General features: G+C 38.1%; 1 protein-coding gene across 2 annotated transcripts in view; it reads left to right on the plus strand.

The window, feature by feature from the left end:
- Nucleotides 1-6,210, plus strand: part of LOC127631128 (fibrinogen C domain-containing protein 1-like) — a 139,449-nt gene extending 133,239 nt beyond the window's left edge. For both annotated transcript variants that reach the window (XM_052109125.1, XM_052109126.1), the window contains exon 8: nucleotides 4,892-6,210. In XM_052109125.1, coding sequence (XP_051965085.1) covers nucleotides 4,892-5,154 — 263 coding nt within the window. In that variant the 3' untranslated portion in view covers nucleotides 5,155-6,210. The remainder of the gene's footprint in view (nucleotides 1-4,891) is intronic.
- The last annotated feature ends 9,566 nt before the right edge of the window (nucleotides 6,211-15,776 follow it).

A 15,776-nucleotide genomic window follows, 5' to 3' on the forward strand; every position in this document is an offset into this window, starting at 1 on the left:
TTATCACGTGACTCGATGTGTATAACACCGTGTAGACTCCCAGCATGTGGAGCCCCATGCTATTCTCCGCGATCCCTGCACACCACGTGCCCCATTGAGAGCGAGAACCACTAATCGCGCCACAAGGAGGTTACCCCATGTGAATCTGCCCTACTTAGCAACCGGGCCAAATTTGGTTGCTTAGGAGTCCTGACTTGAGTTACACAGCCCACCCTGTTTTCGAACTCACGACTGCAGGGATGGAAGTCAGCAATAGTCGCTGCGTTACCCAGGCCCCAAGAGCCCTCCCTTCTTTGTGATTAAAATGGGCTGGAACCTCGTGCATGGGACTGCACAGCGTTCAATGGAAGAGCATACGATTCATGTGAGAATGGATTATGCTGCATTTACTGAGCTCACTCAGTGCTGCGAGCGGCTGAATCCATGAGCGTGTGCTCTCACGGCATTAGCAGAGAAGGGATTAGGGACCAGATTCGCTTGTGAATGCAGGCTTGCGCAGGGAACTGTTCCGGAGTAGGGGTCTGGAGTGGGGTTCTCCAGCGGAGGCAACCTCACACGGGAATCTGTGCTCCAGTGGCCCATGGATAGGAGGGGGAGGGGGAGGAGGGATGGATGTTGGCAGAAAGTACAGGTTGCGTGGAAAACAGAGGCGTATGAGCAGTGAAATATTCTGAGGACGGATGGTGAGCTGACTGCTTGTAAGGAGATGTGTTGACGAATTTCCCTATGATTAGGTATTGCAAGAAACATGCAAACGCAATTGAACGAATGCTTGTTGAGAGAGGCATAGTAGACATGGTGTCTGCGGATGCCTTAAACGTAATTGTTTGCTAGGTTAAATGTCTGGAACAAACAGTATGTGAAGCAATGTGGGTATACATGCTTGGCGGCACCCGTTCGCAAAGCAGGCTCACGCAACGGACCGCTCCGGGTGGAAAGTTTAGAAGATAGAACATATGAACAGTCGTAGGGAGCTGTTTGACATGTGTACGGCACCGAAACAGCCAGTTGTGGAAACAGCTTCACGCAATGATCTACTTTGGCACGTAGAGATTAGGAAGAAAGACTAAAGTAGCACTTAAAATAGTAGCGGTGACTGCTGTAAAAACAAATGAGCTGCTGCGGCAGCTTCTGTTGAAAAATGTTATGATTTAGACGGAAGAGCTGTTATTATTATTATTATTATTATTATTATTTGTGGGTGAACTACTTCTTTAAAGGTGCACTCAATAATTTTTTCTTCATTAAAAAAGTTTTACTCCAAAAGAATGGAATATTATTTTTGAAACATATGTAAGAAATCATGACCACTCACATGAGATGAAGACTCCAGTCATATCAGTAAATAGAAAAGTTACAGTAGTTAGATCATGGCTGACTGTAAATAGTGAATTTATACATTGGCATTGGTAACTGAAAACTGCTGTGTTTGAATTATGCTGCAACTATGCCCCTAGGTGTTGGTGTAAGTCTAAAACATCTTATTCAAAAAATTACTGAGTGCACCGTTAAGATGGTCAAGTGGGTTTTTTGGGACATTGTTGTTGCTAAAATGGTCCACCACCTCTAAGCTTGACCAAAATTGTTGTCAAAACCAGGTCCACCATTTGGTAGTCCATCTGATCTACCATTTGAAGAAGCTAATGACAATAAATAACCAGCTTAGATCAGATAGAAACCAGATGCAGCCAGCTACCATCAGGAGCTGTTTTAGCTGGATTTTCAATCAATGTTGATTTCTGTCCATTTCATCTTCACAGCTGTTCATTTGGTTTCCAATCCCAATTTTACACAGCCATCATTTTGTTGATTCATTACCTTCAAAACCACACTGATAAATCTATGATGCACCCGAAACAAGTTTATGATGTGTAACACACTTTACGATAAGACATAACCGCATCAGTTGGAACTCCTTTGTCCCAATAAAACAGCTATCACAGCTATCATGTTGCGCCGGGGTAGAATTGGAGTTTGAGGAAGGGGTTTTACTGAAAAGACTGGCAATAAAAGGCTGATCTTGTCAGCAGGGCAAGCACAGTGCAGCCAGGCAGTATGGAGGCAAGAACTGGGATTAGATTAGCCAAGCCACACACTGTGGCATTACAACCCTGAGACATACATCACAGAGCTTAATAAGGGCACATTAGCAGCACTGCGTAAACATGCCTCTTTCCACAGTTTCTCTGTATCTCTCTCCAAAACACAGATAACTGTAGCAGTCTAAATTTGCAGACTTATATACTAAAATTATTGGGATTTCCAAAAAACACATTTCTAATTTATGTTCTACTGTTCTATGTGAGCATATAACTAGTATTTTCAAGGATTTTTGGTGGTGCTTGCGAAGGCAGACATCATAGTTATTATTGGAAAAAAATTAGGTTTAGTGGTATCTTCTAAACCCCTTACTTTAAGCACAAATTATACTTCGATTTTTATACGAACACTCAGGGTCTGCGTACAGTTAAACGTGAGCCTGTCAAAGTGTATACTCCATCTGGCTGTGCGGGCATACACAGGCTTTAGGCACATGCGTGCAACAACTTTATGAGACTATTTCTCATCAGGAGTGTAGACCCATAAAGATGTCTTTATAGTCCTTCAGACTCATGTTATATAAATACCGGTATCTCCTGACCTCAGACAGGTGTTCATGACATGCACATCCACTGTTGACATTTTTACCTTTGTCTCCTGTTGTTTACTGGCAATTACATCTTTTTCTAGCACATCATCGTGACAACAATGGCTGAAATGTTAGTGTTGCCACCTTTTGGACACTCTAATTAGTGCAAATAATTCCAGGCCCATTCGTATTCTGTGTGTTCAAAGACCTGCAGTTAGTAAAATTGGGCTGCGTGCCTTTAGTGCTCAAGCGCTCTGCTGATGATGAGAATTGCATCATACATCCTGTACTTTAGGCTTAAGCATTAAACTTTGTGTTTGCAACTTTCCCCAAACTTTATCAAAAGAATGATTCTAATGAACTGGTTCTTTTGAATATACTGTGTGAAACTCACAGTGCATCTACTGAAGTCTGATTCTCAAAATAATGACTTTAATGAGCCGGTTCTTTTGAATCAACAGCACAAAACACACATTGCATCCAGTGTACCCCAAAAATCAAGGTTACAGTGAGGCACTTACAATGAAGTGAATGGGGCCAATGTTTGGAGGGTTTAAAGGCAGAAATGTAAAGCTTGTAATTTTACAAGATCACTGGCATTAATTATTCTGTTAAAACTAGTGTATTCGTTGTAAAATTAGATATACTGTAACTTTACACAGAAAAGATCAGTAAGCTATTGTTTCTTACTAAAATCACATTAACATACATACTGTATTGTGTAGGTCTTGTGGCTATACTTTTGAAACATTAAGCATTTTTTCTTTTACGTATTGGACCCAGTTTTTTGGAAATTAATTTTCATAAACTTGTATTAAACTTGTAAAATTCCTTTAGTCTTGCCGACATGCCGACGTGCAATGACTTCATTATATTTGACAATAAATGAATCAATAACTCTTACTGTGTTAAGTAATATTGTGTTAAGGCTTGTGAGACTCCAATAAGGTAGTGCAGTTACTGACTAGTTGTGTCTTATAACAATGTGTAGTTAAGTGTATACACTTTGTATACACAAAAGTTTGGAATAATGTACAGATTTAGCTCTTATGGAAAGAAATTGGTACTTTATCACAATGTTTTGCAGCTTTGCAGGTCCTTGGCATTCTAGCTGTCAGTTTGACCAGATACTCAGTTGACATTTCAACCCACACTTCCTGTAGCACTTGCCATAGATGTGGCTGTCTTGTCGGGCACTTCTCACGCACCTTACAGTCTAACTGATCCTGGAAAAGCTCAATGGGGTTAAGATCCATAACACTCTTTTCCAATTATCTGTTGTCCAATATCTGTGTTTCTCTGCACACTCTAACCTTTTCTGTGTCTTTTTCTTTGCAATTCTTCCCATAAGGCCTGCATCCCTAAGTCATCTCTTAACTGTTGTACACGAAACTGGTGTTGAGCTGGTAGAATTCAATGAAGCTGTCAGCTGAGGGGACATGTGAGGTGTCTATTTCTCAAACTAGAGACTCTGATGTACTTATCCTCTTGTTTAGTTGTAAATCTGGTCTTCTACATCTCTTTCTGTCCTTGTTAGAGACAGTTTTCCTTTGTCTTTGAAGACTGTAGTGTATACCTTTGTATGAAATATTTAGTTTTTTGGAGAAAGAAATTGTTTCTAGTGAAAGCTGTTTCTTTTTTTGCCATTTTTGACCTAATATTGACCTTAAGACATGCCAGTCTATTGCATACTGTGGCAACTCAAAAACAAACTCAAATACAATGTTGAGCATCTTTTAACAAACCAAATAGCTTTTAGCTGTGTTTGATATAATGACAAGGGATTTTCTAGAACCAAATTAGCAATTTAGGATGATTACTAAGGATAAGGTGTTGGAGTGATAGCTGCAGGAAATGGGACCTGTCTAGGTTTGATCTAAAATGGCTTTTTTGAAATAGTGATGGTGCATTTTTTCACATCAGTAATGTTCTGACTTTACTTTGTGATCAGTTGAATGCCACTTTGGTGAATTAAAGTACCAATTTCCTTCCAAAACAGCAAAACCTGTACATTATTCAAAACGTTTGGCCACCAGTGTAAATGAATAAATTGAATTGTGTTTTGAGCTTTGTTGAAAGTACAGTTCAAGTACAGTTTCACTGCAGTCCATGTCATAATCTAAGCTTTCCTTGAACGTTATGGTCGACTGACTCTCTTGTCCTCTGTTTCTGTCTCCTTCCCTGGCATCCTTGTCGCTTTCACTCTTTCACCCACTATCTGTCTTTCTCAACCTTTCTTGCCATCATGCATGGATGATCTAGGCGACTCGCTGCTAAAACACAATGGGATGAAATTCACCACTAAGGACAAGGACAACGACCACTCTGAGAACAATTGTGCCTCCTTCTACCACGGAGCCTGGTGGTACCGTAACTGTCACACCTCCAACCTCAACGGACAGTACCTGCGCGGCCAGCACACTTCCTACGCTGATGGTATCGAGTGGTCGTCCTGGACAGGGTGGCAGTACTCGCTGAAGTTCACGGAGATGAAGATCAGGCCCACCAAGGAAGAGAATAAATGAGCGAGAACTAGAAGGAACCTAGAGGAACAAAGAGGAACTCATAGATGGCTGTAGGTGGTAGAGACACTCAATACAGAAACGCGAGAACTTTTGACTTCTCTTTTGCCATGATTCTGTTCGTATTCCCTTTCCCTGTTTCCAGACCATCTTGTAGTGTTTGTGCTAATGCCCGGAGGGCCTCTGTTTTTCTCTTGATCTGTTGTTCCCATCTCTGAATATTATTATGAAACATTGCAGTTATTGTCGAAAACAGTGGTTCTCAACTGGTGGGTCGCAGTTCTAATAGGTGCAGCAGCGGAAAAAACAATGCTAAATGTAATAATAAAAGGCAACTAACCATATAATCATGCATGGTTAGCACTGTAAAACAAGTAGGATTATCAACTTTTCAAAAGGGGGAGTAAATACTTCCTATATCTTTTGTTGTTGGCGTGATTGGATTTTGCTGCAAATTCAAAGTTCTTATGATAAAAGCTGGCCATATTAGAAGGTTACCAATGTGGATAGATTATGTGACACACTACATAAGATACAGGTTCCCTTGCAGCGAGGATAAACATTTGTGCTTACCTCAATGTGTTTTCTACTGTGAATTATTGGCTGCTAAGAGCATGAAACCATCAAAATTCAAATTAAATTTTTAATTCCAAAATGGTCCATTTTCCTATTCAGCCTATGTCATGTTATAATTTTACATATTGTTGGGCCTATGCAGTTCACTGTAATATTAATACATTTCAATGTTTGATTTTAAGAACATTTTTGTTTACGTTTTACATTTTTAAATTTTGCTACCATGTTGTGAAAAAAAAGTATTGGGCCTTGAAGCAAAACCAGTTGAGAACCACTGCTCTAAAAACTACTAATGAATAAATAAATAGTTGTTGTCTAAAAAAAAAAAAAAAAAAAAGAAAGGGAAAAAAAACTTTCTGTAGCTGTGAAATCTGAATGTGTAGCTTTTCATAACAATGAAGACTTTGAACTCCTCTCAAACAGAGAGACTGGTTGTCTTATGTTATTTTCATTCAGTGCTTAATCAATTAAACATAACAAAGTTACATTGGTGTCCACCCACTTATGTGATATCTGGGAGGTAACTAGATTTCCCACATGTTGAGTAAATACGTTATTGATCAGGAATGCATAAAGAGAATATGTGTCACAGAGGTGTCTTTCAGAGTGATGGGCCAGTTCAGACACATTATTCACCCTGACAGGCAGTTGCACCAGGGTGCACCAGTCATTGGAAGCTTTATCAGTGGAGAAACAGAACTTGCTACAAAAAACCTGGTATTACTGTCAGTTATCAGAGTGTTGTGGATCTTATGCTTCGGATGGTATACATGGCTCAAGAGGTCAGTTTTGGCCTGAAATGACAATGAGATGGCTTAACGAAGCTTAAAGGGACAGTTCCCCCCACAATGAAAATTCTATCAACATTTGCATCTTCCGTGGAACACAAAAGCAGATGTTTGGCAGAATGTTAGGCTCCGTCACCATTCATTTTCATTGCAAAGAATAGAATGAATGGCACTTTCCTCAGAAGAAAGAAAGTCAGATTTTGAACAACATGAGAATTAGTCAAGTGATGATAAGATTTTACATTTTGAGTGAACTCTCCCTTTAAGGTTTGACTGTTAGGGAAGATCTGGGAACTGAACCTGGGTTGAACCATTTCTGTTGTTGTGCGCAGACTCTCACTACTATTTAATTATGAAACATAAATCAGATCATCCTGCAGGTCATTAGGTAGCTCATTTGTTTCTCTTAAATGTTTGATCATCTATTATTTGTCTTCTATTATTTTAGATAAATGTTGAGGTTCTTCATATCTGGATGTGTTTTGTTTTCTTAAAGGGATAGTTCACTCAAAAAAAAGAAAATGAGGTCATTATTTACTCACATCATTTACTCATGTCACGGTCAGTTGCGACCGACACCAGAACCAGTGGTACTTGATATCATGGACTTCAAAGCTACATCGACTTGAATATGTGGAAACACGAATGAGATTTGAAGTCGTATGGACTACTTTTATGGTACTTTTATGTTGTGTCTGTCCTTTTTGGAGCTTGACATCCATGGCTACTATAAATTGCCATTGTATGGTAAAGAGCTGTGTGAAGATTTATGAAAATATCCACTTTTGTATTCCATGGAAGAAAGAGTCAAACAGGTTTGGAAGGACATGAGGGTAAGTCAATCATGATAGCATTTTTATTTTTTTAGGTGAACTATTCTGTTAACAGCTGCTGGTTTAAAAGCATCAACACAAAACAGCTTGGCAATATTTCTCTTTTTGTTTGCTTGTTTTCTATCTATGCAGACCTGACCCAATAACGTAACCGGATATAGTTAATTTTCAACATTGAATTTGTGCATAACGTTTTCTTTCCAAACAATCAACTTACAATGTTTTTTAGCCATTTGCTCATGTTTAGATTTATGTCTTGGTATTAGTTTTGATAATTAACTCATTCCTGAACATTCCATGTCAACATGCAGTTTTATTTGTATATTAATTCCGTTTGTCACGTGAGATCCATGTGGATTGTCTAGGATGATGACCACTAGATGAACCAGTGTTGCATGGTTTAGAATGTGAAAATTGGTTTCATAACTATTTGTATCTTTGTTGTGATTGTACATTGATTATTCTGTCAAAGATGGAGATTGTTTGCACTTTAAAAAAAAACAAAAAAAAAAAAACAGACTTTTCCATTTTGAAAAGTTTTACAATCACTTTTATATCAACATAGAAAGGACTTCAAAGAAATCATTTCATGTATTGAAGGATATAATTCAACTCATCTTTCGATATTGAGCTGCTGTTGTAAAAAATGTCTTACCAACCCGATCTCATGAATAGTCTCGCACGATCACGTGCAAATTCCCGGATGTCTAATTTGGAAGCGTGAGTTCCGTGCATGAGGCGTTAAGGACATACTTATTAATATTATGCCCTTACCCAAACCTTTTATCTAAACAACCAATCTTTAGAGTGTGTAAACATCAGTGGAAGCTGTTGTGTGAGGCAGAAGCAAGTAATTGTCACGTATTAGATGGAAACAATGTTTAGCAACGTCATTGGCTGTGGTGAAAGTTGTAGGAATTCAAACGAATGCTGTCGCACGATATCATACGAATTAGTCAAATTTAGAAAAGTCTTACAAATCCTGAAGATTTCACCATGAGAGTGTGTTGGTCTTACATACTGAAATGCAAACCTATTCTAAAATATGTATAAACCTATATACTAAAATGCAAACCCGTACAGAAAAAACAATTCACCAAAAGTCAAAGGAAGACAAAACTACAATAGATCGAACAGCTGTCACAGCCCCATCAAAAGTAAAGTGTGCATCCAAGCTTTTAAACAAGATTGTGACATTATCTCACTCAATAAAGGAAACCACAGGCTTTGCAGAGCAAAGTCATTTCTGTGAGGTGAAATTGTGGTGAACGGCGCTCTGTTGAATGAGTTTCACAGTCAATTTCCTAGACAAACTGTAGGAGGGATTTCAATCCTACAGTTGTTCTGATATACTAGTATGCACATTTAAAGTGTTCTGATATACTAGTATGCACATTTAAAGCATTTTGTAGTTCTTTTTGGGTATGATTCTATGAGGGATAAACATTAGATGCATGATCTGTTCCAAAAGCTAGTGAGCTACCTATGAAGGCAGCATTTCAAGACATCATAAGCACACTATAGTATACTGTGTTTCAATTAAACATACAGTATATTTAATTACATAATGAAAAGTATCACTAGAAATAGTTCTGTGTAATAAAAATTCATAATTTAATCCAACATTTGTGTATACTATGTATATTTATGCTTTCACGTTATTAGCTTAGCAACATGCTAACATCAAACTCAATAGAGTACAACAGTGCCCTTCCTATTTTCAGTTGTCTTGGTTCCAGAAGTAGTTTTCCCATTCAGTTCGTCCATTGGGATTTCATAAAATCCTTCATATAAGTGTTCAAAGCCGTGAACAAAACTGGCCAGCTCCGAGGTGCATCAAAAATTACAAAATTTGATTTGCAGCCAAAAAGTATTATAAATGTTACAAAATGACAAAGGTACAGGACTGTGTCCTTAACGTCTTTCAAGTGAATAAACTACAATCCCATGAAGCAATGTGAATGATGTACATGTTGTCGAATTAAAAACGATGGAAAATTATACAACTTTTGATTTAAAGTTGTCATTTATAGGAATAGAAAAAATATATTTTGCCTTTATTGCCATATAAGTTGATTTAGAGTGTAGGGAGAGAGCGACTTGTACATGATAGGAGTGGGTGGTCACTGCATAGCTGGTTTGGCACACTTTATTAAAGGTAGTTCTCTGATTGGTGGAGCTTTTTCTCCAGTATCATGGGTAGCGTAGTTCTTCACCAAAAATTAAACACAAATTTCTGAAAGATGAAATAATGCAGATAGATGACTTCAATTGAAACATATACCATTAATTAACAACCTCAGAGCTCGCTGTAGGTCTGTCTTGTAAGGATTATATGTATTTGTTACAAATTGATTCCCCTATGAAAAAATGTATGAGATGTCACGTTGGTTAGGATGTCTGTGTAGGTGGTAAGCAATTAAGCAGCCTACTAGGATTTGGAACAGCTAAGGAATGCAATGAGAGATATTTTTTGGGTGATGAAGGGGAGAATGTTCTAGACCAGAGGTCTTAATCTCTGTTGCTGGAAACTCACAGCACTGCATATTTTGGATGTCGCCCTTATTTAACACACCTTATTGAAATCATCAGCTCATTAGCAGAAGCTCCATGACCTAAACTGGGTTTGTCAGCTAAGGGAGACTTACAAAATGTGCAATGTTGTGGGTCCCCAGGAAGAGTTGCAGACCTCTGTTCTAGACTGCTTAAGTATTTGGGGAAAGATTAATTCTCAGTTCATAGCCCAGAGTTGCTCTCTGTGAAATTCTTGGACTCAGGAACCCCCGCTGATGCCCTCTCAAACTACACCTATCTGCTTGACAGTTGTCCATATGAATAATTTGTTACAAAATTACAATAACCTTGAAATGAAGCATGCCTTTGAGTATAATAACACCCCAGGATGACAAGAGAATAATTTTGGTTTCCTTTCTCAAAGCTGAAATGTTTAATTTCTGAGTCGTCACCAAATGGAATTGCAAAAATAATGGTTTTAGAACAGGTTTTCTGAAGCACTTCCTATGTCTACCATTGGTAGTCAAACAGATAGTCCCGCCCCAAGCTCCCGCCATCAGTTGAGTCAATGTTGGAACCATAATGTTTACACTTTTCAACTTACAAATGGATAAGTTACAGCTGTCTCTGCATATTAAACTGGGATATGAGAAAGTATTTTGGTATTTAAAAAATTACACACTTTAGCTTTAACACATTTTGCCCTCCCAAACATCCCCAAACCTTCAAATCCATCATTTCTGGCAGACTATGAAACTGACATTTATTTTTGTATGAATGCAGACATGCACTTCATTCAATTAAGATTTGCTAAGCTCCACTATATTTCAGGAATTAAGATGAACTTAGATTCCAGTCATTTTTGGGGTCTTGTAACAGTACATTAATTTCTCATTTTTGTTGATCATTAAAATATGGTTAATATTCAGTGAGTGACATTTAATAAACATCTTTTGGTGTGACTGGAGCATTTTCTGTGACAGAAGTACACTAATTCCTCTTTGGCAGTTTTGAAGTGAATGCCAGGTGTCATCTCATTAGTTGGTAATTGACTAGGTAGGCCAAGAATATATCCATATAGGCAAAGCTTATTTTGTGTGAATATCGGGACAATCACATTTGCCTTGCTTTTAAATATTTGAAAGTGTGGCAATCCTGAGCCCAGATGGCAAAAATTAGGCTCTCAATTGATACATGTTTCAAGAATTTTGTGAAATGTATGACATTAAATGGTGAAAAGGAGAGATGTTTCCATTTATATGACCTTTGTGAAGTATTCAAGAGAAAAATAAACAAATATCCAGCAATCATTATAAATAAATCATTTTGAAAAGAACACAGCAGCCTCTTTTTAACATGACTGCAAACTATACATTTCCTGATGTTTAATAATGAACTAAATTATACATTTTACATTTACATTTATGCATTTGGCAGACGCTTTTATCCAAAGCAACTTACAGTGCACTTATTACAGGAAAAATCCCCCCGGAGCAACCTGGAGTTAAGTGCCTTGCATAAGGACACGATGGTGGTGACTGTGGGGATCAAACCAGCAACCTTCTGATTGCCAATTATGTGCTTTAGTCCACTACGCCACCACCACTCCATTTACATTTTATACCATATATATGTATATGCAGTATATGTGTAGTTGAACAGAGAATTAAGCTTCAAAATAGAGTCAAAGATGCATCACAAGCGAGAGTCCTGCTAATTGGACACCGGTTATTTTATGCTCAGCAAGTCATGAACACATCTGGGCTCTTATCTCCTTCCTCCAATATCACTAATGTCCAAACATCTCCTTTTACACAGAAACCTCTCAGAGCCACCTGCTGCAGTCATTTTGATGCACGGGTACCTCATCTGAATTGCTGTTTAATGAAAAACAGGCCAGCATATCCCTGTTCTCCTATTACATGGTAATTGATTCGAGGTGAAGAATGTCCCTTGTAGAGGTGAATAGTTTTACCCAAGTCATTAATCCACTCAACCAGATATTGAAATCCCCTGACTGCCCTCTTTGGCAAAAAAATATCTCTTCTCTCTTTCCCTCTCTCTTATTAGTGGTGGTTGATAAGGCAAGTGTCACTATTACTAATGCTCATACCTTGGATTAGGGATTTGAACAAACCCCTAATATTAAATATTAAACTTTGGAGCACAACTTGTCTGGAAACATTTTATGGACATGAATGATATCTCAAATCATGCGGCTTATTGAGAGGTTTGCTATAGAGCTAGAACATAATTAGCATTTTTGAGACATGGGTTTTTATTATGCCAGTTTTAGATTTATGATTAAAATAAGTTCTGTGGTAAACATTTATTTAAGATACTAGAGATAACATAAGTTACAAACAGTGATGTTTCTTTTAAGTGAACAAATCAATCTAGCCAGTTTCTCTCCCTTTCATAGCCATTGAAGCCAATGAGCTCTAAGCGTGAGATTCTGTGGATGGAAATGCCTTTATGATGAGAGAGTTCAGCAGAGAATGGCCAGACTGGTTCGAACTGACAAAGTCTACAGTAACTCAGATAACTGCTCTGTACAATTGTGGTGAGAAGAATAGCATCTCAGAATGTTATTTTGAGATGCAGGTTGGCGCTGTTTTGGCAGCACGAGGGGGACCTACACAATATTAGGCAGGTGGTTTTAATGTTGTGGCTGATCAGTGTATAAGCCTTATGACTTGACTCTGTCAGCCTATTAATGCAAAGTTTTCTTTGCATGTTGTACCATGCACTGCTTTTTCAATCGCAATTAAGAGATTCCAGGGGCATTTCCACTTGCTCTTGAAATTATGATCATATGATTCACATGGTCAATAATAAATGATCTTAAGTATGTGAGTGTGGGGTCTATGTGGGTGGATGATTCTATGTATAAGACACTGCAAGCGATGCACAAACTCTTTAGGTCAAGTTGATCGTAATATGATCGAGGTGTGAATATCAGAGATGTTATTCAATGTGAAACGTTTTACAGAGCATAAATGACAAAGCAAGCTGTTCTATCTAATGGTTTCTGTACCATTCATTACAAACCAGCTCTACTTTTGAAAATCTCATTCAGGGTTCAGTTTGTATTGATTGCAATAATTGAAATAAATAATATCATTAAAATCAAGATTCATGAGTGATCTATTTTAAAATTACTCAGAAAGACAATCCACAACCTACAGACAGATAGACAGGTTTGTATAGTTAGACAGACAGACAGACAGATAGACAGACAGGTATGTATAGATAGATAGATAGATAGATAGATAGATAGATAGATAGATAGATAGATAGATAGATAGATAGATAGATAGATAGATAGATAGATAGATAGATAGATAGATAGATAGATAGATAGATAGGTACTGTATGTATTGACAGACAAAGAGGCAGAGTAGACATGTATGTATAAACAGATAGGTTGGTAATTAGGTATGTAGTTAGACAGGCAGGTAGGTAAGGATGTATAGAAAGACAGACAGACAAGTATGTATAGTTAGACAGACCATAACAAAGATAGACATTTACAGTCTCCAAATAAGTCTGTTAATATTGAAAAATCTGATACATTGGATGGATGAATGAATTAATGTTTTGTAACATTATACAGGCCTGTAGGCTATATACTGTATGTTAAGCGACCAGATTTCTGAAATGAAAAACTGGGACATTTCTAAACTCAGCAAAAAAAAGAAACGCCTTCTCACTTTCAACTGCTATTTGTATGAAAATAAAAAGACTCAACAACTAAGACATAAACTGAACAAGTTTCACAGACATGTGACTAACAGAAATGGAATAATGTGTCCCTGAACAAAAGGGCGATCAAAATCAAAAGTAACAGTCAGTATCTGATGTGGCCACCAGCTGCATTAGGTACTGCAGTACTTCTCCTCCTCATGGACTGCACCAGATTTGCCAGTTCTTGCTGTGAGATGTTACCCCAATCTTCCACCTTGGCACTTGCAAGTCCAATCCAACAGGTCCCAGATGTGCTCAATGGGATTGAGTTCCGGGCTCTTCGCTGGCCATGGCAGAGCACTGACATTCCCGTCTTGTATGAAATCACGTACAGAACGAGCAGTGGTATTGTCATGCTGGAGGGTCATGTCAAAATGAGCCTGTAGGAATGGTACCACATTAGGGAGGAGGATGTCTTCCCTGTAATGCACAGCATTGAGAGTGCCTGCAATGACAACAAACTCAGTCCGATGATGCTGGGACCCTCCACCTCCAAATCGATCCCGTGTAACACTCATTCCTTCGACAATAAACGCAAGTCCGACCATCAACCCAGGTGAGACAAAACTCGTCAATGAAGAGCACTTTTTGCTAGTCCTGTCTGGTCCAGCGAAGGTGGGTTTGTGCCCATAGGCGACATTGTTGCCGGTGAGGTCTGGTAAGGACCTACCTTACAACAGGCCTACAAGCTCTCAGTCCAGCCTCTCTCAGCCTATTGCGGACAGTCTGAACACTGATGGAAGGATTGTGCATTCATGGTGTAACTCGGGCTGTTGTTGTTGCCATCCTGTACCTGTCCCGCAGGTGTGATATTCGGATGTACCGATTCTGTGCAGGTGTTGTCACACGTGGTCTGCCACTGCAAGGACGATCAGCTGTCCTTCCTGTCTACCTGTAGCGCTGTCTTAGGCGTCTCACAGTACAGACATGGCAATTTATTGCTCTGGCCACATCTGCAGTCCTCATGCCTCCATGCAGCATGCCAAAGGCACATTCACGCAGATGATCAGGGACCCTGGGCATCTTTCTTTTGATGTTTTTCAGAGTCAGTAGAAAGGTCTCTTTAGTGTCCTAAGTTTTTATAACAGTGACCTTAATTGACTACCGTCTGTAAGCTGTTAATGTCTTAATGACCATTCCACAGGTGCATGTTTATTAGTTGTTTATGGTTCATTGAACAAGCATGGAAAACATAGTTTAAACCCTTTACAATATAGATCTGTAAATTTATTTGAATTTTTACAAAATTATCTTTATAATACAGTGTCTTGAAAAAGGAAAGTTTTTTTTTTGCTGAGTTTATAGTGGAGTGAGCCGAGTGACATAGAAATTTCACGTTACTTATCTTCACTAAAAAGGGGGACAATGAAGGATGTTATGTATTTTGACCATGGTGAATGTAGTAATGTGATGAACTATTGTATATAATACTCAGAAATTCTGGTACAGCAGTAAAGTTGATTGTTTTTAATTGTCTTCTGTTACATATGAGTTTATTAATTTCCGCAGTGTATTCAGTAGATGACATCTTGGCAAAGAAATAAACTAAAATATATATTAACAATGATTGAAAATAGGAACTATTGCAGCTGATTCCACAGCACAGGGACACCTGCCCTTGGCCACACTCTTTGCATCACTATTCTCCCTCTCTTCTAAAATTCCTTCTCCTCTTTTCCTTCACCTTTTCCTGACACATTCCTAAAAGTAAGACAGCAGGCTACTAACTTGCTTGCTGGCAAACTGGCAAAGGAACTTCAAAAGAAATGAACTCACTTGTCTACCATTTCCCTCAGCATTACAACTGAAATCACATGAAACACTTACACTATGAACAACATCAGGGTCTTAAATTCATTTTTTGTTGTAATGACAAAGATATTCAATATTGTATAATATTTATAATGATTATTATTATACTATTTCACCTAACTGTTTCTATCCGTTCTCTTATATGGTATCTCCTATGGACCTGTGTTTCTTAATTCTATATTTTATTTTGATCAACTGTAATTCACTTGTTTCCCAGCTTGGTGCAATTTAATCAATGCTGTAATGTGCTGACTTACATTTATGGTTGTTCTTTTCAGATACCTTATACATTGAATTTTTTCCCTCTATATTATTAATGTCATATTCTTATTTTAAAAGCATTCATTTGATACAT

This window comes from Xyrauchen texanus, chromosome 37, assembly GCF_025860055.1.
Source record: "Xyrauchen texanus isolate HMW12.3.18 chromosome 37, RBS_HiC_50CHRs, whole genome shotgun sequence".
In the NCBI taxonomy this organism is placed as follows: domain Eukaryota; kingdom Metazoa; phylum Chordata; class Actinopteri; order Cypriniformes; family Catostomidae; genus Xyrauchen; species Xyrauchen texanus.